At 53.5% G+C, this 20782-nt stretch overlaps 8 protein-coding genes across 8 annotated transcripts; 5 read left to right on the forward strand and 3 right to left on the reverse strand.

The window, feature by feature from the left end:
• Positions 1 to 1514: 1514 nt before the first annotated feature.
• PG997_009969 (uncharacterized protein) lies at positions 1515 to 2204 on the reverse strand (the record flags this gene model as incomplete). The annotated part of the gene is made up of 1 exon (XM_066814284.1): positions 1515 to 2204. The coding sequence occupies one exon, from the start codon at positions 2202 to 2204 to the stop codon at positions 1515 to 1517; it is 690 nt and encodes a 229-aa protein (XP_066666246.1).
• Positions 2205 to 2688: 484 nt separating this feature from the next.
• On the forward strand, positions 2689 to 4653 carry PG997_009970 (uncharacterized protein; the record flags this gene model as incomplete). Its single annotated transcript, XM_066814285.1, has 3 exons — positions 2689 to 3084; positions 3141 to 3502; positions 3564 to 4653. The coding sequence occupies 3 exons, from the start codon at positions 2689 to 2691 to the stop codon at positions 4651 to 4653; spliced, it is 1848 nt and encodes a 615-aa protein (XP_066666247.1).
• An 823-nt stretch (positions 4654 to 5476) lies between these two features.
• On the forward strand, positions 5477 to 6929 carry PG997_009971 (NAD-dependent deacetylase sirtuin-2; the record flags this gene model as incomplete). The annotated part of the gene is given in 3 exon segments (XM_066814286.1): positions 5477 to 5630; positions 5738 to 6132; positions 6147 to 6929. The coding sequence occupies 3 exon segments, from the start codon at positions 5477 to 5479 to the stop codon at positions 6927 to 6929; spliced, it is 1332 nt and encodes a 443-aa protein (XP_066666248.1).
• A 371-nt stretch (positions 6930 to 7300) lies between these two features.
• Positions 7301 to 8555, forward strand: PG997_009972 (pfkB family kinase; the record flags this gene model as incomplete). Its single annotated transcript, XM_066814287.1, has 5 exons — positions 7301 to 7350; positions 7417 to 7795; positions 7876 to 8066; positions 8209 to 8319; positions 8387 to 8555. The coding sequence occupies 5 exons, from the start codon at positions 7301 to 7303 to the stop codon at positions 8553 to 8555; spliced, it is 900 nt and encodes a 299-aa protein (XP_066666249.1).
• A 712-nt stretch (positions 8556 to 9267) lies between these two features.
• Positions 9268 to 9918, forward strand: PG997_009973 (uncharacterized protein; the record flags this gene model as incomplete). Its single annotated transcript, XM_066814288.1, has 1 exon — positions 9268 to 9918. One exon carries the CDS (start codon positions 9268 to 9270, stop codon positions 9916 to 9918), a length of 651 nt encoding a protein of 216 aa, XP_066666250.1.
• Positions 9919 to 10510: 592 nt separating this feature from the next.
• On the reverse strand, positions 10511 to 12092 carry PG997_009974 (hexokinase; the record flags this gene model as incomplete). Its single annotated transcript, XM_066814289.1, has 3 exons — positions 10511 to 11794; positions 11854 to 11933; positions 11993 to 12092. 3 exons carry the CDS (start codon positions 12090 to 12092, stop codon positions 10511 to 10513), a joined length of 1464 nt encoding a protein of 487 aa, XP_066666251.1.
• A 609-nt stretch (positions 12093 to 12701) lies between these two features.
• Positions 12702 to 17989, forward strand: PG997_009975 (uncharacterized protein; the record flags this gene model as incomplete). Its single annotated transcript, XM_066814290.1, has 9 exons — positions 12702 to 12710; positions 12787 to 13407; positions 13683 to 13847; positions 13901 to 14078; positions 14128 to 14537; positions 14594 to 14902; positions 14958 to 15110; positions 15183 to 15638; positions 15716 to 17989. The coding sequence occupies 9 exons, from the start codon at positions 12702 to 12704 to the stop codon at positions 17987 to 17989; spliced, it is 4575 nt and encodes a 1524-aa protein (XP_066666252.1).
• A 297-nt stretch (positions 17990 to 18286) lies between these two features.
• Positions 18287 to 19420, reverse strand: PG997_009976 (glycoside hydrolase family 17 protein; the record flags this gene model as incomplete). Its single annotated transcript, XM_066814291.1, has 1 exon — positions 18287 to 19420. The coding sequence occupies one exon, from the start codon at positions 19418 to 19420 to the stop codon at positions 18287 to 18289; it is 1134 nt and encodes a 377-aa protein (XP_066666253.1).
• Between the last annotated feature and the right edge of the window lie 1362 nt (positions 19421 to 20782).

Genomic DNA, 20782 nt, shown 5'->3' on the forward strand with positions numbered 1-20782 from the left:
TACGTGTAGATAGGTTGACTCCATAGGTATTGCCCTTGCAAAGTGACCGTGGTTTGGATTAGAAAGGTAAAAGGTAGCATGGGAGGTTTTATACAACTAGAATTTCTTCGGATACATCTAAAGCAGTGAGCTCATGGGTAATGATGGAGAGGTTGTCTTTCAGATGAGTGAAGCTGCTGGAACACGATGGTAATGTTTGGCCTCGTTGCGTTCGCAAACTGTGACAATAGCTTGGCAAATCTGGGCGTTTCCAGTATGACCAATTCGCCCAGTCATACATCACAGGCTGAGTTCCATTGTAACCCCGATTGCTGCTGGCTAACTTGTGGATTTGAAAGGAGTGCTTTGCCCTAGAGCTTGAGTCAAGTAGCTGGGTTTCCCCATAAGCAAAGTAGGCAGGGTGCTGGCTAGGCGATGGGGGTGTGAGGCACACAATCCAGGCATTACCCCTCGCGATATCCCCTCCTTCAGGCAACCATTTGATAAGCCTCCATCTGCCTATCTTTGTAGCTACCCACATCTTTGGCACATAATGCCTAATGCCACGCCCTTTTCTCAACGAACAATGAACCCAGGGTGTCCCGCGCTCTGGGCCATGTGGTGCAGTTGGATGATCGCCAGACTGCAAGAAGTTATTAGGCAAGTGGTTGTCGCGACTTGATTAAGTAAGCACACAGACACCGCTGGAAGTCCCGATTCCTTTCACATGGCAGTGTCTTGCTCCGCTGTCGCACTGACGCCCCGGGGAGAGCTCGTAAACTCTCGCTGGGCAGCCCGACCTGGTCCGCCAGATGATTAGCTGAGTCACTAAGTTCAGACCGAGGGGACATAGTTCGCGATCCTTTTTTGGTTGTTCTTTTTGGAGTCTCGTTTCTACATACTCTTTTGCTGTACTCGAACCATCCCCTTTAATCACATTTGTTCTCCAAACACCACGTCCACTAAGAATACGCACAATATATCCCACGGCTGAGGAACGCCTGTATTCTTTCGCATGATCATATCACCACGCGTTACCCCCGTGTCTGGGCATATGTAAAAAGTGAAATAGCCACCTTACCTGCTCACCAAATCCTTTCCGCACCCATCCTGCTTACCTATCACACCCGATACTGACTTTCAATAAACCCAGCAATAACAGCGACATCTTTAAAATCGTTTTGCAACCCCGCTATCCAATATGTTAATAAATCAGGTTGCAAATGACTACCGTTGCGAGGCCTGTCGTTAAGCGAGTCACGTGATACCCCTTTTCAGTCCGCACAGTGGAGCCATAATGACTCAATTTATGATGTCCTCCCACGACAAGTCGCCAAGCATCAATGTACACAATTGACTTATAGCCTTATACAGCAAGTGAAGGGCTCAAAATGTAAAGAGGTCTTCTACAAAGTTCATAAAAGCAAAAAGCGATTCATGTAAACTGGCACCACATAAGACTGGTTGCGTCCAAAGAGCCTATCTTACACATATAACTCCAAAATATTCAAAATAACCCTGCCAATCACATCGGGTCAAGTCCCGCCTGCTTTCGAAGCACTCGAGCTTTTGTGTGGTTCTTGTTCAGATTTGGACATTGCCACTTCTGTCCAATGCTCTCGTTCTCTCTCCAGTCTCGCAATTTTCTCTTTAAGCTCCTCAATCTGCCGAGCCTTTCGCTCCCGAGACTTGCGGGCCGCAAGCGTGTTGCGCGCACGCTTGAGACCGACCACGTCGCTCGTCTCGTCATCAAGAGGCCTCTCGCGAGGCCCAAATGGTGGTATCGGTGGAAGCAACGGAGTAGCTGCAGACAGAGGCTTCCTCGGGTCTGTTCCACCAGACTCATTAGGGTCCTTCGGATCGGTATATGCATCTGGAAATAGTGGATACCACTTTGGACTGCGTGTGGATGCTTGAAATCTAGAGGACGTTGGAGGACCTGGAGCACTAGGGTCGCTCCCTCCTGGTGGATTCGGCTGAGTGCTATCAGATTCTTTGGCCTTGCGGCTGTCGATAAGTGGTGATGCTGGTGGCTGCATTCCCAGGGGATCGAAAGCCGGAAAAGTCTCGAGCTGATTCTGGCCGCCCATTAAATGAGCCACTGGTGGTCCGTAGGGCGGTCCGGTTGATACAGACGATGGGCTATGCTGCGCTTGTTGGACAAATCCACCATGCATCTGCGGCGGGGTCATGGGTCTTGTCCATGTGCCGCTCGCTCGGGTCATAGTTGGGCTTTTCACACCAGGGCTTCCTGTCCTCGTTACAGGGGAAGGGTAGCCTGTGCACGTTTTCTTTGCTTTTACGCATTGTGAACATGATGGCCTCTGTATCTAAGTCAGCACATGTAAGGAACGACATACTTGTGTTTTGTGAAGCTACCTTTTCATCGCATTTAATGCGTCGGAGTCTGCCACCAGCGATTAACAAGGGTTCAAAGAAAGCGGAGTTGCGTATCGTATTCAATCCATTGGCTGGCTCAGCTGACACCTTGCATGAAAATAAGCAACGAAGTCAGCGGCAATCGAAATTGCAGCATGGCTCAGCTTCATCACTGCAGTGCAGGCAGCTACCCCGCTCCGTGTTGCCCTGAGATGGCGGGCAAAAGCCTTAGGCACGACGGAAGTGCAGTGCATCAGCTCCTCGTCAAATCAACCCAACTTTCCTTCACAACAACCCTCTATTTTGGATGGACTACACGACGATAGCATTATGGCTGACCCAATCTCCCTAGCTCTCGGAATTGCTCCTTTGTGCTTAACTGCTATCAAGGGGTTTACACTTGCCCGCTCCAAGATTCGCTTACTACGCCACCACAAGCGGGAGCTGAAACGCCTGAAGACGGCTTTCGTCACTCAAACACACATATTCCTCGACGAATGTCATCTTTTGCTACAGGAGGTCATCGATCCTGATGATGTCATCTTCATGATTGAAGATACGGAAAATGATCTATGGGACACTCCTGGACTTGACTCCAAGATCCAGGGGTATCTAGGTCGCAAACATAACGACGTCAAGGAGGTGATTGCTGACATCAACGAGCAGGTGCAAGAGCTGGGCGAAAGCTTGCAAAAAACATCAGATGCTTCTGGGCGGGATGTTAAGGTACGTTTTATCAACAATATTTCACTCCATCACATCTGCTAATAGCTTACACGTAGCTCACCGCTACTGAGCGGGCTAATGAGCCTTTCAGAGTAATGTTGCAGAAGTCTTCCTGGGAGGGCAAGCTGGAAAACATCAAAGACCTAAATCAGGAACTTAGGAGGCTACGGAAAATGGCCGCCCAAGTACATGCGCGTCGTGCAGCTACTCAAACGCTTAACCCTGCCAAGATGCCCAAAACATATCGGGACATGGGCGACCATGCACGGTCACTCTCCAATGCGATCAAGTATTGTTGGTCGTGTACAGAGACGCTCCACATACATCATCTCTTAGGCCTGATACTCGAATCCCCAAACGGGCACGACCTCCATGTTCTGTTCTCCTGTCAAGAGAATGATGGCACTGAGACTCGAGCGTAAGTGATGGTTTCTTCAAGGTCAGAAATAGTAACACGGAGTTAATTTAACCGAGTTCAGGTCTCCCATAAACATGACTATACGACCCCAGCGATTACCGTCAAGATCGAGGGCGACTGTCCGATTCAACCCTACTGCTTTGCCCGTGAAAGCTGACTGGAACTGTGACCACGCTACACAGCCAAAAGTGCGGATGAAGACAAACATCAAATGCGCCAGGAAGGAGCCCTCGCAAGATCTACCGTACAACATGGATAGCTATTCGACAGCAAGTTCAACAAGTACCGACACAGTGGTAGGATCGTTATCAGTATCCTCTCTTGAGTCCAGGTCCACGGAGACTACTCTTCTAACGGACATTGGTACTATGGACGAGAACCCAGCCCCCATAGACCTTCGCAAATCCTTGGATATATGCGGCACATTCTACAATCTAGCAGCCATTCCAAGGGGAACTCAGTGCTACATTGACACACCCGACAACCTGCGTCATGTTTTCGGTTCAAGCGAGGTACCGGGAGCAACAAAGCACGCAGAAACCTTCCCGGTTTTTCACATCTTCAGGAGAGCTCTCGATGCCGACCTTCCCGTCCCCCAGCAGCTTCGACTGGTCCTCCAGATAACCCAAGCCATGCTCAAGCTGCACGCGACTCCTTGGTGGAAACAATACTGGTCTCTGTCAGACCTCTCGTACATGGAGGATACAAACGGCTCGGTAGATCTGGCGGGATGCCTACGGACGCTCCATGTGGGTACATGTCTAGACTTCCCGTCGGAGATCGACGACGATGCCCAGATGATTACAGCAGAAGGATCCGAGGACCAAGCGCGTGACACTGATTCCATGTTCGAGGTGGCGAGACTCCAGCACGGCATCCGTAACCTGACGCTGTACAGCCTCGGAGTCGCGCTACTGCAGATAGGTAGATGGAGTGCGCCTATCAGCGCTGACGACATAGTCGCAGTCCGGAAGCTGGCGAGTAAGCATAACGCGCGTCTGGGCCCGAGGTACCGAGATCTCACGCTGAAGTGCATCGAGTGCGATTTCGGCCAGGGGTCAGATCTCAGCAGTCCTCAGCTCCAGGACGCCATCTATAGCTCGGTCATATGCGAGCTCGAGAGCCTCATCGGCGTGCTAGAAGCGAAGTGAGATGGCTAAAGCAGGAGATCGTTGAGGAAACTAGACATTCTACAGTTGATGCAAGTTCTGGAACTCAATTACTACTCCGTTACGCAATACGTACATCGGGCATTTGGAGGCAATTGCCAGCGTTTGTTCATGCTGAACCAAGCTCTTCCGACCCTACGGTACGCGTGTCATCCACAACGGTGCCACGCAAGCCAACAGAATTGACTGGCGATTCTTTTCATAGATGCCTTAAAGCGGTATTGAACCATGGAGCTCCGTCCACGAGTGTCACCAGGAGTACCAAAATCTTGATGGTGTGTGGTGTTGTCGAACATGGGGAGTAATGATCACCGACATGGTGATGTCAAAATCAGGATAGGGGCAACTTGAACCACTCAGGGGGCGTGGCTTAGCGATAAGATAAAAGCTTTTTGGGGGCGGTTGGTGGTTGGTGCAGGCCCTCGAGGCCTTGAGGCCCCACCCCCACATCAATTGACCAAGCCTTCTGCAGGGTCGGCAAAACGTCAGACGAATCTGTGCCGCAATTCGCGAATCAGGCAGCGACTTGCTACTTCTCTGTAACCTAACTCTGCAGCTCTTCAATGTTCAATTCATCCCAATCCAAAACGCTGCAGCCTACATCCTTACAGCAACTTCAGTCATAGATCCAAGGTCCTCCTTCTTCCCCAGGTATTTATCCAGTCAGTTCAGACGCGCGAACTGACCGACAGTCTCCCCCCATCGAGTTCCTTCAATTGTCGTCACCATAGGTCGGAAACACAAAAACAAGGACCGCCACCACAAGGAGAAAGGATCGCGTCCTCGATCCGACTGGCGTCGCAAGATGGGCAACGAGAACTCGACCCTCATCGACCCGGACACCCCAACCAAGACTCTCAAGAACCGCAGTCTGCGTGCTGTCGCTGACCAAATCCGAAATGGCGGCGGCAAGCGCATTGTCGTCTTGACGGGCGCGGGTATCTCCACTGCTGCAGGAAGTAAGTCTCTCAATGCGCCTCATCGCTCCTGCCCCGCGCTTTTCGAGGTCCATGTCGCGCGATGTTCAAGCTAGTGCCGCCAATAACTAACCATTGCGCCTTCCCAGTTCCCGATTTCCGCTCGCCTAAGACGGGTCTCTATCACAACCTCGCGCGACTCAACCTGCCCCACGCCGAAGCCGTCTTCGAGATCAGCTACTTCCGCGAGAACCCCTACCCCTTCTACATGCTAGCGAAGGAGCTGTACCCCGGCAAATTTCACCCCACCATCAGCCATGCCTTCATCGGCCTGCTCGCAAAGCGCAAGCTCCTCCGCATGCTCTTCACCCAGAACATTGACTGCCTGGAGCGGCGCGCTGGCGTGCCGGGCGACTTGATCGTCGAGGCGCACGGCAGCTTCGCCACACAGCGCTGCATCGACTGCAAGACCGAGTTCCCCGACGACGAGATGCCCGCCTACGTGGAGAAGGGCCAGCCGCCCCGGTGCAAGCAAAAGGGTGTGGTGGCTTGGTCAAGCCTGACATTGTCTTCTTCGGCGAGCAACTGCCGTCCGCCTTCTTCGACAACCGGGATGTGCCTTCAGAAAGCGACCTCGTTTTGATCCTGGGCACAAGCTTGACGGTGCACCCGTTCGCCAGCTTGCCTGACATGGCTCGGGAGGTCACGCCGCGAGTACTATTCAACAAGGAGCGGGTAGGCACGCTGGGCCACCGTGCTGACGACGTCATATGCCTGGGCGATTGCGATTCCGGCGTCCGGAAACTGGCCGACGAACTGGGCTGGCGGGACGAGCTGGAGCGGTTGTGGCGGGGCATGGTCGGCGATGAGGAAGCCGACCGACAGATGCAGCAGAGCAACGTGGAGCGCGAGATGGACGACGAAATGGAGCGCTTGGTGCAAGGCGTGGCGGATAGGTTGGATATATCTGGACCGCAGGCCGACGAGGACCTTACCGCTAACGACGACGGACAGGCTGGGATCACAAAAGAGGCTCCGACAGTGGCAGCTCCGGCGGAAACGGCTGGCACAGGAAGCGCTGAGAAAGACAATAAGGAGGACAGCCAAGAGAAGGTTACAAGTCAGGAGGCTGGTGAGGGAGGTTTGCCGGCAAAGGACTCACTCAGTAATCAGGGAGATGCTGCAGCAGTGGCTGGTACAGAGACGTCTTCTGGCGGCTCCTCGAGCACACCACAAGAAGTAAAGCCGAAGGTAGAGGACGCGCCCAAGCCCACAGCATCAGTAGACGCTGCAAGCGAGCAATCGAAAGGGACGGCAGCGTCGCACGTCATGAAGACATAGAAGAGCAACAATAGACTCAGCGTCGATAATGCCTCGGTTATGGGGCGTGTAGGATATATAAGCTTACATTGCGATTATACCCTTACATTAAACCTGTCTTTCAAAAGGATGTCACAGGCTCGATCTGATAAGCTCGCTTGGACTTGTGGGAGCGTAATGCTGTTGAAACTGTTGGAGGTCTCCAATACCCGTCGAGAACCACGAAAGGGTGGCGTGGAGCTGTCGGTGTGCATCGTAAAGCCACCCCTAGCCACCGTTGCCGCATTACTGTAACTTCTTACTCGTGTTACATCTCACAAACCAAGCAGTCCTCCGAAAGCATGCCAGTATCTTCAAGTCATAACAAAACGTCACTGTGAATCGAATTAGATATGAAGCATTTTGTAGGGGTCGGTGCATGCTATCTGGATACAATCCTCAGGTAATCCCTACTGCGCAACCCTCAACGTGTGCCATGGCCTAGTCATTTCCACTAAATCTCCCACAGTATCCCGCATTTCGTCGTAGAAGACGAGAAGCTGCGTGCTTCGAGCATCGCCCGCAGAAGAGGCGGGAATTGCCCCAACACTATCGAAGTTCTCCAGCAACTGATTGAACAGCGGGCTGGGGCTGCTGAGCTTCAGGCCAACTTGGTCGCCGTCTTGCCCAACCGAGATGCTGCCGCGGTCAATGATATCGAGGCGTCTCTCGGGGGTCAGAGCGTCCTCAGACATTGCATCTACCGCGAAGACCAAGTCGAGCCAGCGAGCAGCTATATAATTCGGAACACAGCAACATCTTCCCGGACCATCATCAACTACAATGCGCTACAGGAGATGACCAGCGCCGAGTTCAAAGATATTGCGGACACTCTGGGCAACGAAGCCGTGTGGTACCACTTTGAGGCAAGAGAGGAGGGGTTACCCGGTGGTTTCCCCAGCCATCTATTGCTGACCAGTCTCATTAGGGACGGATTCCCGACGTGAGCCTCGAATGCATGCTCTACTTGCGACAACAATACCCCGGTGTCAAGATCAGTGTAGAGCTGGAGAATCCTGCGAGAGAAGGCCTGCAAGAATTGGCCCTTCATGCTGACGTTGTCTTCTTCTCTAAGAGTTGGGCTCTGGTAAGTGCTGAAAGTGACTATTCAGCCGCGGCGTCACTTCTAAGCTCAAGCAATTGCAGGGAAATGGATATCCGAACGCGATAAACTGCATGTACGCCCAGGCTTAGTTGGCAAAGCGAGCGTGAGTTTTCCCTCCTACTCGATACGTGGTCCCTCTGCTGAATTGATTTTCAGATCTCTACTCTGCTGCACTTGGGGCGAGGATGGTGCATGGGCGTACGAGCCTGTCTCAGGCATGACCCATCATGCAGCCGCGCACCATTTCGGAGATGACGCAGTTGTCGAGTAAGGCTTCCTCCTCCTATTGTCAGCTTATGGCTTATGAGATGGCTGACTTGACATCATCCGATAGCACAATTGGTGCTGGAGACACTTTCATTGCAGGCATTCTCTATGGCATGCTTTTCCATTCTCAGGACTGGAGGTGCGCGGAAAGGCTTCGCTTTGCAAACGAGATTGCGGGACAAAAAGTCCTACAGGAGGGGTTTGCAGGCCTAGGGGCGCTTATGGCAGAAGTGTGAAGGTTTCATTGGTGTGTTGGCGTGACACTGTCTGCAGGCTGTGTGCAAGTTATTGAGCAGGGGTACAGGGATGCCCATATCTCTGAGACGTTACATGTATGTCGAGATACTTCTGAACTCCTGATATCTTGAAGGCAAGATCCGCCGACAAACTTCAAATATGGCTTTTCTTCTCTAACCATCTGGAGACTCGTCAACTTTGCCTAGTCGCTCAAACACGTTTTTGGCTTTACATCGGATATCGCCGTGACACTGGCATGTTCAAGGCCCAGACTGCTGAGAACGCCACCTTCTGTTAGCCCCTTTATGCTTGCCACGTCCACCAAAGACTATGGCTCCACGGACGGATGGCCTTGGAAAAACCCTTGCCGGGCGCAACTTCGAACTGGACGAAGCCTGCTTGAAGTGTATGTCAAGTCATAACGCTAAATCGTTTAAGCCAATCTAATGAGTTTTAAATCGCACCCATCATGCAGCTCTGCCTGTCCCGAATACCGAAGTCATTTCTGCCCATGCATATGGGCAATGGGTATGGGCCCGGCAGGCTAAGCTGCTGTGTCGGCTCCCCAGCGGGGAAATGATCACCTACTTTCTCAAGGTAGGTAAGGAAAGTGCATGTCGCAGCAGGTTTCCTATCTCACAAACTCGTCAGTGGCTGAATGGATCTGCTGAGGTTCTCTATTAGGTGACCACTGGCGAATGCGACCGGGAAATGATTGAGGGCCAGTTCGAATCAGACAAGGCAATCCACGAAGTCTCGCCATTCTTCTGCCCCGAGCCCCTAGCCTGGGGGAAGTATACGTCTACCCCGGGGCCTGATCAGTACTTCCTCCTCGCCCAGTTTCGCGAGGTTGGCCAGCAGCCGCCAGAGCCTCTTCTTTTCGTAGCGAGGCTGGCCGACCTGCACAAACGCTCGGTGTCGCCGACGGGCAGGTTCGGCTTTCACACGACCACCTGCCACAGCAAGTCTCCCCAGCTGACGGACCTGTGGGAAGACTCGTGGGAGGTGCTCTACCGCAAGCAGCTGGCCCACGTCTTCGAGCAGGACCGGCAGAAGCAGCCGCCGTGGGACGAGTACGATTTCTACGCCGACCTGGTGCTGGACAAGTGCGTGGGCCGGCTGCTCGGGCCGCTGCAGAGCGAGGGCCGGAGCATCAAGCCGTGCCTCGTGCACGGTAACGTCTGGGACGGCAACACGGCGACCGACATGGAGACGGGGAAGCCGTTCATCTTCGACGGCAGCGCCTTCTACGCCCACAACGAGTACGAGCTGGGCAACTGGCGGACCTCGCGGCATCGACTGAGCGACAAAACGTACATCAGAACGTATAAACGTCATTTTCCCGCCAGTGAACCCAGTTAGTCTGATGAACCATCTTATCCTGTGATCCCACTTACTAACGATGCTTGATCAGAGGAGGATTGGGATTCGAGGAATTTGCTTTACTCCCTAAGATTCAACGTGACGGCGGCATTGCTGATTCCCGGTAGCAACTATCGCCAATAGTAAGTGAATTTGATCCGGTTGCTTTTCTTTCTTTTTATGATTCTCTATCTATAAAAAGGAACCCTCCCTCTTCCATTCAGACTAACGTGAGTGAGTATAGTGTGTTTGGGGACCTGAAGGAGCTTTGCAAGCGGATTTGTCCAGATGAGATGAAGTTGTTCGCAAAGAGACCGGCTGTGGGCGATTCTGCTAAGAGTCCCAACGAGAGTGAGGAAGACGAAGAAGAGATGGAGGAGGAAGAGGAAGAGGAGGAAGATTGATGGTGGTAATTGACGTGATGCCTGTAAGCCGGGCAGCAATTCGGAGAACAAATGTGGCCTCAAAGGTAACCACTCAGAACACGAGATAGCGGTGGGACAGGCGGACGCATTTCGTTCTTCTGGTTCGGTGTATCTCACTCTAGTAGTTCCATCTTATTGAACGATAAGTATAGCAGGCTTTGATTTCCTCAGATATCTCTTGTAGCTAAGAGGGCGATAATGGCTGCTCCCACGCTAGACCCATCCTTCGTGTGGCCGATGATGATTTTACTCTCTCCCTCATCACCAATCCCGTCAAGGGCCTTCAAGGCGTTTCTCATGTGGACCTCAAATCCTGGGTAGTGTTCAACCACACTTCCATCGACAGCAACGTCAACCTTGGTGCCCCCTTTTCCTGGTCCGGTGTCTGAATTTGCGCCTTGGTTCTCCCGTAGCCGGCCCTGAAGTATGACGGACCCGACAGCCATACCGGCAAGCCGTGCTGCTCGAGTGCCAATTGCATGAGCAATCAACTTCACAGCCTGAGCATCTTCCGCGGTGGCATAATCCTCTGGAATGCCGAGGGTGTCGGATATCTTTTGACTTAACACGGACAAGCCCGTCGAGTTGTCCGCTTCTGCAACCGAGACGATGGAGGAATCCACCGACCATCGTTTTGCGACGGCCAGGTCTTGGGTATCGAAGTTCCTGAATAGTCTCACTTGGTCGTCGCTGCAAAGATCCAATACAGCCAGCCTCAACAACTCACCTAAGAACATCCCTGACACTCGTTTCTCGAACATCTGGTCTCCTGGATTGACGCTGAAAGCGTTGAGCTCAAGGTCGTACGGGGTGACTGGCAGAACTGCAAGCTTATTATCAAAAGAGCCCCATTCGGTGCTCATGAACATAGAGCGGTCAGGATGCTCAGGCTGTCCTTCGATTGGCTTGGTCACTTCCGAAAGAGCCTGAAGGTAAACGCCGTTCGTGCCTGTTCCGAAGATTGCGCCTACCATCGGGCGAACATGTGATGGTGGAAGGCTGTATGCCCGGGACATGACGGTTCCGACGGCGTCATTTACCAATGCTGCGACCTTCACCGGTAGCTTCAAGATGTCGATTTCCATCTGCAGAAGCTTGCATACATCTTGATTCACAGCACCGGCTATGTCAAAGCCTTTCGTCCAACGGAGCAAAATGCCAGAGTCAAGGGCTGTTTGGTAGGCCGGAAAGGAGAATGTGAACCCCAAACTCAGGGGAGGGGTACCGGGGTCGTTCGCAACAGCATCCAAGCGAGATTGGTGATAGGTCCCAAGAAAGTCCTCTATGCGGTTGGCGATGAAGGAGAAGAGGCGCGCAGCCTGGTCGCAGACCATTATGTCTGGAGGAACTGGCAATTGCGACTGCAGCACCGTGGACGTCGTGTCACCATGGAGTTCGACTGAGCACACCCTCAGGTTCGTGCCGCCCAGATCAACGCCCAACGAAATGCCCTGGGGAGTCGCCCATTAGCAGGTGACTCTGGGATCAACATACCTCGCCCATCCTTTACCTTCTCGTGGCCGCCTGCTATTTGGGTGACGAAGGTGGGAATCTGGCACATGGAGGGGGTTTTCTCCCTCAATCCCAGCCCTGTCGACGTGTGAGTGGCGGGGGCGGCACGAAAGCGATGCGGCTGCGCCTCCACTTACTAAGCTCGCTGATGAAGGCTTGGGAACAGCGCCGGACATCCTCGTCGATCAGCTCGAACGCCCCGGCTAGGCTTTGGGCGTGTTCGAGTACATGCACCATCTCGATGAATGACACGGGACTTGCACGGATCGCAGGGTAGTTGTGGATGTTATGCTGGAGAGCCTCGATGCTGGTATCAGGTTTTGCCGCAGATTGACACCCAGGCAAATAACTATATACGGAAGAGTGAAGAAAGGCTCGACGGGTGGGATTGCGACAACGCAGCCTTCGTTCGGACCGGATGTACCGTGTGGTATTGGTACTTGGCCCACACACGCCTATCCGCAATGTGTGATTCCCGAGTGATGGGCTACCGGGATGGTAAGGTTGTATTATTTATCATGACGCCCCATGGTCGCATCGGCCAAGGCAGCGATGCATGCAATGTCAACCAACCAACCAATTGTCGCCTCCAGTTTCAGCCAGGTTATCTTAAGCCCAAACCCCGCACCCTCGGGCGGGTAGCACCCTCTCGGAAAAGGAGAGCAGTGCATAATGAAGTAAGACAGCCCATTTGCAGCCTGTCTTGAAAAGGCTGGCGGCGCGTGGTGGATCAGTAACATTTAGGCGGGTGTTCCGGTTGACCGTACTCGACTTATTGCATCAATCGGTGATACTTCGCTCTCCATCAACCAAAGCTTGTCCCTCCTGAAATCCTGCTCAGTCGCAATGGACCGGGTTAGTGACACCTGAACCTTCCAAATCTCTCTCTATAGTACTTACCCATTGCTAACTGAGCATACTGCTCGTGCAGTTTCGCAAAAATGTCGACAAGCTGGTGGCTCGTCGCTCTGATAAAGAGTTCGAGTCAAGTTTCCTTGGCGAGAGCACAAGCGGCTTTCCACCTGACACTAGGTCAAACTCCGTGTCTGATCATGCAGATAATGCAAGGAATGAACATTGGAGAAGACATGCCTCAGAACCTGGAATAAGATACACGCCTTTAGGCTCTGGGCCTCCAGGCTATGAGACATTGGTTTCTCCCATCCCCGAGGCTCAAAACCTGGCAGCATTTCGAGTCAATACTGCAGGTAGTGGGCTTTCATCGGCAACAAGCTCTACCGCGAGCAATCCGCTAGGTCTAACAATGGTCCACGCCTTTGAAGAACCGGTTGTGGATTTCATTTTCGTTCATGGACTCGGTGGCACGTCTGTTTCCACCTGGTCATGGGACCGAGATCCAGCAAACTTCTGGATACCGTGGCTTTCAAACGAATCAGACCTCTCAAGGTCACGCGTCTTTACTTATGGCTACGATGCCAGACTGACAGGACCGTATACTACTGTGAACATCCTCGACTTTGCGAAAGATCTTCTGTTCAGGATGAAAACATATTCGGGCCAGAATACTACCGACAAGATACCAATAGGCACGGTAAGAACGTTTCCTGGATCAAGTAGCCGCCTTACGCTAATACGCCATTGCTACCTATAATATTCGTCGTCCACAGCATGGGGGTCTCGTGGTGAAAAAGGTCCATACCTCTCTTATTCTAATGCTATATCCGAATTCTCACTTTTGTAGGCATATATACTCGGCAAGACTGACCCTCAGTACACCGACATGATCACGAGAATTTGTGCAATAGTCTTCCTCGCAACCCCCATAAAGGGTCGCAGCTAGCACAGACGTTGAATAACATCTTGAAGGCAGCCCCCGGTGGCGGCTCCAAGGCTTTCGTTGCCGACTTGGAGAAGAACTCTGGAGCACTACAGGATATCAACGAGTATTTTCGCCATATATGCGGCGATCTAGAGTTGGTATCGTTTTATGAGACGATGAAAACAAGTATAGGAGGTGGTATCAAGAAATTGGTGAGTTACCCTCATGATACTCTCTGAAACAAAGTGCTAATACTCCGTCTTAGATTGTTGAACGAGACTCCGCCCTGTTGGAATACCCGGGAGAAACATCGAGCTCCCTAATGGCTAATCATCATGGAATGGCCAAGTTCAAAGATCCCTTTGACTCAAACTTCACCAATGTCACCAACGTCCTTCGCTTCCTGACTCGACCCCTGATGGCTGAAAAGCAGAAACCCAAAGGTATGTATCAAAGATCCTAACATATGGACTCCGACTCACACTGGTCCAGACTACTTTCCGCAGCAGCCGCTTTTACAAATACCCTCCGAGGAGCATGTCCAATCCAGTACGCCAGATATTGACCAAGAATCCTACCTCAACAGACTTGGTGTTATCCTAGGCATCAAGAATGACCACGATGATGAGTTCAGGCTTTTCAGCGAGAAGCTCCACAAGGGATCCTGCCAGTGGCTTCTGCAGCGGGCGAATTTCCAGTCGTGGGCTACCAACAGCCGAAAGGCATCTAGATGCCTTTGGATCTCCGGAAACCCAGGCTCGGGGAAATCTACACTGTCAAGCTTCATCATCAACCACCTGCAGAATCAGTCCTATGCTGGGATATGCCAGCACCGCTTCTTCTTGGCGGGCGACGAAGTCAAGAAGACGTTGGAATACATGCTGCGCAGCATAGCTTATCAAGTTGCTGTTTCATCGGAGTTGTTCCTGTCGCGCCTAGTCGAGCTCAGTGACGCCAGTGGAATCCAATTCGACCAAGAAAAGGTTTCGACAATTTGGGAGAGGTGTTCGAAGGCCTGCTGTTTCGTTTGCCACTGGAAGACCCTCTGTTTTGGGTCATCGACGGACTGGATGAAGCAGAATCACCGATCGGGCTGTTGAAGCTGGTTTCGAAAATCCGGTCGGCTACCAACATCAACGTTCTCATCGTCAGCCGCGCAACAAAAGAGATCTTGAAGGATATTGGAGACTTGTTGCCAACTGTCGTTCACGAAAAGATCGCTACTGGGGACACTGCTGACGATATCCGCAATTACGCCCGTACTGTGGTGTCTCGAATTCCAATCTCTGACGGCAAACAACGCGAGAGAAGATGTTGTCCAGCAAATCGTTGCCAAAGCATCGGGCTCGTTTCTCTGGGTTAAGCTCGCCTTGGACAGACTGAAAGGAGATTGGTACACGGAAGAAGACATCAGATCAGCCCTCAACGAGCTTCCCGCTGGTATGGAAGCGCTGTATCGTCGGATGATGCAGAACGTGTCCAACCAGCCCGAGAAAACGAGAGACATGGCCATGCGGATTCTGACCTGGGCTTGTTGTGCATTCTAGCCGCTGGACGTTGCTGAGCTAGAGGTAGCCTTGTGTCCAGAGTTTACCGGATTTTTCAACCTCGGGCTCATGGCCGAAGAGATTTGCGGGCACTTTGTTGCCATCAAAAAGGGACGGGTCACACTCATCCACGAGACTGCACTCAAGTTCCTGCTCCATAACAGCGCCATGGGCACCGCACCAATATCGGAGCATGATGAGCACGCCCATGCTGCCACTGTTTGTATAACAATCCTCTCGGACACTGTCAAATGGCGCCGTATTTTCAACTCGGCCCAGCCCTCGCGGCAGCAAAAGACCGATTCGGATAGTCCGATGTTCGAGCAACACCCATTCCTGCTATATGCCCTGAGTCAGTGGGCTTACCACGCAAGCCTGGCCTCGGCCGAGTCGGAAGAGTTCCTTGATAGCGTTTTGGAATTTCTCGAAGAACATTGCCTATTGTGGATGCAAGGGGTAGCACTGACAGGGCACCTTCGGACCCTTGTCCGATCAGCGCAATACCTCAAGACCTACACAAAAGGAGAAGTCAGAGGGCAGCAAAGGGACCCCCACGGAGCTTCGCGCCTGCTGGGGAAGATGAGTTGCGACAATGGGCCAACGACATAATCCGCGTGGTAGGGCGATTCGGCGCCAACATGCTCGAGAACCCGGCGTGTATTGCCAACCTTATAGTCCCTTTCTGTCCCAGGGACTCCATCATCGCCAAGACGTTTGGGCTGTCCAGTCAAGGCGGCCCCTCTGTCAGGGGTGTCTCCTCAAACGGCTGGGATGACTGCCTAGCTCGGTTGAATCTTGGAGACAATCGCATAGCTACCCAACTGCTATGCAAGGACCACTATCTTGTCACGTTGTTGGCCAGTGGTGGCACAGCTACCGTCTGGCACGCTGAAACGTTCGAAGAGCTGCGGAATATCAAACACGACGAATATGTCACCAGCATGGCAGCGAGCAGGACCTCGAACCTCATCGCGACTGCTGGCTTCAAAACCACCAAGGTATGGGACATGATCAGCGGGAAAGAGCTCAACACGTTACCCAAGGATCGTCACCACCACACCAAAGCCCTCTCGTTCGGCGGGAGGGATGACGACTTATGGATCGCATATGACGACTGCGAGATCAAGTGCTTTGATCTCGAGACCGAGGAGTTGAAGTCGAGTTTTCTGGCCAAGGACCAGACTTCCCAGGACTTTAGCTGCGCTAGGTGGATCACTTTCAATCGGTCCAACACCCAAGTGGCGATCGTGTTTCGGGGAAGACCATTAGTGGTGTGGGACATTCAAGAGTCTCTAGAGAGTTACACGCCACCTCGAAGATGTGTCTTGGCCGAAGACAGATTACGCTCCGCCTCGGAGGGCGACGCATGGAACGCCCCCGAGGTGTGCCTGTGGCACCCTACGCAGACGGACCACCTGCTCATACTCTACGAAGACACCAAGATCGTGGAGTGGAACGCCATGGATGACGAGCAGATGGTGTACGACCATACGGCGGCACGGGCTATGACGATGAGCGAAGACGGCAACTTCCTTCTCACCAGCGACGTGAACGGTACCATCAGCATCTGGATCACGCCGGGGTACACGCTCATGTACCGTATGCGATACGACGAGCTCGTGACAGACCTGACCTTCTCGCCCGACGGCGCCCGGTTCTATGACCTTCGCGGCTCGTTCTGCAACGTATGGGAGCCCGACGCCTTAATCAGGGCGGACAATATCGACAGGGACGACATGTCGAGTACCTTTGAGACAATCACATCGGAGCCTGTTCTGGCGACAGATGACAACTCGCGCGTGCCAGTGACCTCCCTCGTGTGCGACTCATCCGATAAGTACTACTGCGTGGGGAAGGAGGACGGCTCGGTGACGATCCACCACATCGCAGACGGGACCAAGTCGCGCAAGGTCGTCAACCACGCCACTTCGTCCTCCGTGATAAAATTAGCTTGGTCCGCTTCCGACAAGTACCTGGCCTCCGTTGACGATTCCGGCCGCGTAATTATCAAGCGCTTGGAGCCGCCGACGCCCGAGAAGGACAAATGGGCCGTCTTCGCCGTGCTCGACTTCCGCATGGACGACGACGACGTCGTCCGCCAGGTACTGTTCGGGAACCGCGACAGCAACCTGCTGATTGTTAGTTCGTCGCACATCTGCCTGTTCAGCCTCAAGAAAAAGAAGGAGATATGCCGCAAGACGCTCGTGTCTGAAGGGCGGACGTGGCTGAACCACCCTAAGGACCACACTGTACTCATCTGTATCGACGGCCACTCCCAGCAGCAGTACTTCTGGAAAGACTTGGAACCTGTCAGCGGAATACCGTCAGACAAAACGGAACAGGCTTCGACGCCGCCCATCGTGCGAAATGCCAGGACCGTACAGCAAACGGTTCAGGTGAGGGACCAATGGGTACTGATCGAACTCCTGGAAGCCTCGGATGCCTCCCAAGTGTATTCCCAGCGGGGCAACAGCCGGGATTTCGAGCTGCTCAATCTCCAGAAGATGCCAGGGATCTTCTCCTCCTCATCGTCGGCGGCGACCGTGCGACAGACACTCCAAGGCCTCACGCCGCACGTCAAGCAGCTCGTGGGCTGCTTCCAGGATCGCGTCGTGTTTCTGGACCACCAGTACTGGCTCTGCACGTGGGAGATGGAATTGACTTACAGCAAGCACAAGCGGCACTTCTTCCTGCCCAAGGACTGGGTGAGCCCCACGTCGTTACAGATGCTGGCGCTCAACAAGAAGGGCGTGCTGCTGTGTCCGAGGAATGGGGAGGTGGCTATCGTCAGGTCTGGGTTTCGCTGATGAATGAGTGACGATAGGGTAGCTAATGAAATGAAAGGTTATGTATATGATAAGTCAATTCTCGGTATAAATTCTCCTGCAATCGGACAGAGAAGGGCTGTAGGACAAGTCGGTATCATTCAACTTCGAAAGCGCGGGCGATGCTTCAATAGTCACGTCACAGAGTCGGCATATCAAAAGTCTTGAAGTGCAGATTGATGCGATAATTAGATTACGTATGTATGTCTGTCTATATGTTTTATATCGCTAACCAAAAAGATATTGATTTTTTTGATATGTTGTTTGGTTTATTCTCGTTTAGCAGGTGAGCTCGTAGCTGGGCTGGAGCGAGCCGAGATCGCCGGCGGGGAAGATGCCGAAGTCGGGCTCGGCCTGGCCGTACTGGGACTCCTGGAGGTCGTACCACCACAGGTTGACGCCGCTCTCGATGAGGGAGCAGGCGATGTCCTTCCAGTAGCGGCGGGCGTTCTCGGCGTTGGCGACGGCGGCGCCCTGCTGCTTGCCGACGACGGGCCAACCGGTCTCGGTCACGTAGACGGGCTTGTTGCCGGCCAGGGCCTTGGTCTTGCTGAAGCCCTCGTAGAAGCGCTCGTGCGCGTTCTCGATGCTGTTGGGGTTGTTCTTCTCCCAGAAGGGGTAGCCGTCGAAGCCGAGCCAGTCGATGTGGTCGATGACGGCGCGGTTGTTGCCGTTGACGAAGGAGTCGTAGGTATCGACGTGGCCGATGGCGGTGCTCTCGAGCGCGGTGCCGCGGATGGCGTCGCGGACCTTGGCGATACACTCGATCAGGTACTCGGGGGTGGTGCCGATCTCACCGGCGCCCTGGCGGTAGAGATCCTCGGAGCCGACCGAGAGGCCGACGACGAGGTCGGTGAACCTGGTGCCGTACTGGTCGATGGCCTTCTTGAGGGCGGCGATCTCGTTGTCGACGGCCTGGGGGCCACCGGAGATCCACATACCCAGAAGGAGGGTGGTCTGGGTGTCGATGGCGGCGGGAATGGCCTGGATGACATCGTTGGCAGTGTTCCACTGCACCATGGAGTACAGGCGGGCGCTGTTCCAGCCGCTGGTCCCGGGCAGGTTCTTGGCCCGGTTGAACTCGTAGGCAAAGTCGTTCTGGACCTTGGCCTGCTGGTTCAAGAAGAAGGCGCCGTAGTTGAAGCCCTTGATGTTGTTGGGGGCGACGGCCTTGCTCTGGACGGGGATGGCAGCAGCCTTGCTCTGGCCGAGGGGCTTAGCCGGGGCGCTGGAGGCAGCGGCAGCGATGGCACTGCTGCTGCTGGCAGCCTTGATGGTGGAGTTGGAGGCAGGGCCGCCGACGACGGCGTTGTGGGCGGCAGCGACGGGGTAGCCGTTGGCAGGGTGGTTTCTGCTGACGCAGGCAGCGTTGGCAGAAGCTGCCAGGGCGAGGACGGAGGTAGCGAAACGCATATTGATTATGTAGATATTATACAAACGATTGTATTAGTTGGAGATAACGAATGAATGACTGTTAGAGTTGTCAGTGAAGAAACCCTGGTTGGTGGTGAGGACCAAAAAGAATAGCGACTGTCGAGGGCGGAAAGGGCTTCTATTTGAAGTGTCGGCCGAGGAAGGCGCAGGTGCCATTGTGCGAGAGCGTGGAGACTGGGAGAAAAGGGATCAGCGGGTTCTAGAAGGGCCAATAGCCCAAGCGAAAGTGATCTCATCCGGGATCCAAGATCGGAACGCGAACGATTCCCTGTCGCCATTGCCAGAGGCTTCTGAGAGGCCCCAAACGCCCCTGTGGTCCGCATGAGGTTCGGATGGTGCTTGCAGGGGAAAAGAAATGAAGCCAATGGAGTTGGCGGATGTGGACTTCTGGTGGGCCGAGACGAATGACCGAAAGGGAAGGGATTCGTCAACACCATCTCCAGTTTTGGCTCCTGCTTTAGTGGAACTGCCGGCACTAGTGCTTCTCGTATTCCCGGGCCGCCGACGGCTCAGCCTCAACGGCCCCCCGTCCGCTGCCTTGATTTTGGGCCTAGCTAGCCCTGAGCAGCCCTGAGTGGGTGACGTGGACATGCCCCTGTTCAGATTGTAGGAGCCCCTGGACAGGATCAGTAGCGCCTAGGCAAAGACACTGGCGGCACACCTGCAATCTTGCAGCGGGACGTCAGGAAGTCGACTGTTTGCTGGCGGTGCTCGCGCTGGTTGTCCCCAGGAACAGCCCAGTCGCTAGCAAGCAACAAGAAGGCCCAGTGTTCAAGGAATACCAAGCAACTGCCCCCTGGCTGTCTGGGCTGGCGTTAGTTGGGGGTTGCATTGTGCACACGTCGAACCAGTAATTTCCTGGCACTTCTGAGCCGAGGCGAGTCAAGAGTCAATCAATTCTGCCAGCAAGTTCAGGAACAGGCTTTGGCTTACCGCTCAGCAACTGGGCAACTTGGCGCTTCGCCACGTAATTCAGGTACCAATGCTACAGTGCTCTGTGATTAATGCAGAGAACCCTGTGCCTGCCCTGAACCAGCATCTCGGTATCATCTCCAGTTGTTGTTGAGTTGTGCACTTGTCGTCCTGTCTTCTGCACCCACTAATCAAGTCACCTTGCCCGCCGCAAAATCATACATCAGCCGGCAGCGATTAATCACTTTTCTTCACACGAACGCCTCCCATAGGCTGAAAAGTTTTGCGACCGGCGGAAGAGACGTGGTGTGGTGCTCGATGTTGTCGTCATGGAAGAGAAGAAAAAAACACACATTTCGGAGGCCAGGCGCCCAAGCAGCCAAGTGTGTTCTAAATCGAGCCATATCGGGCGCTAAACTGGCAATGCGC

The sequence above is a fragment of the Apiospora hydei genome (assembly GCF_038363865.1).
Source record: "Apiospora hydei strain CBS 114990 chromosome Unknown utg000007l_segment0_segment0, whole genome shotgun sequence".
In the NCBI taxonomy this organism is placed as follows: Eukaryota; Fungi; Ascomycota; class Sordariomycetes; order Amphisphaeriales; family Apiosporaceae; genus Apiospora; species Apiospora hydei.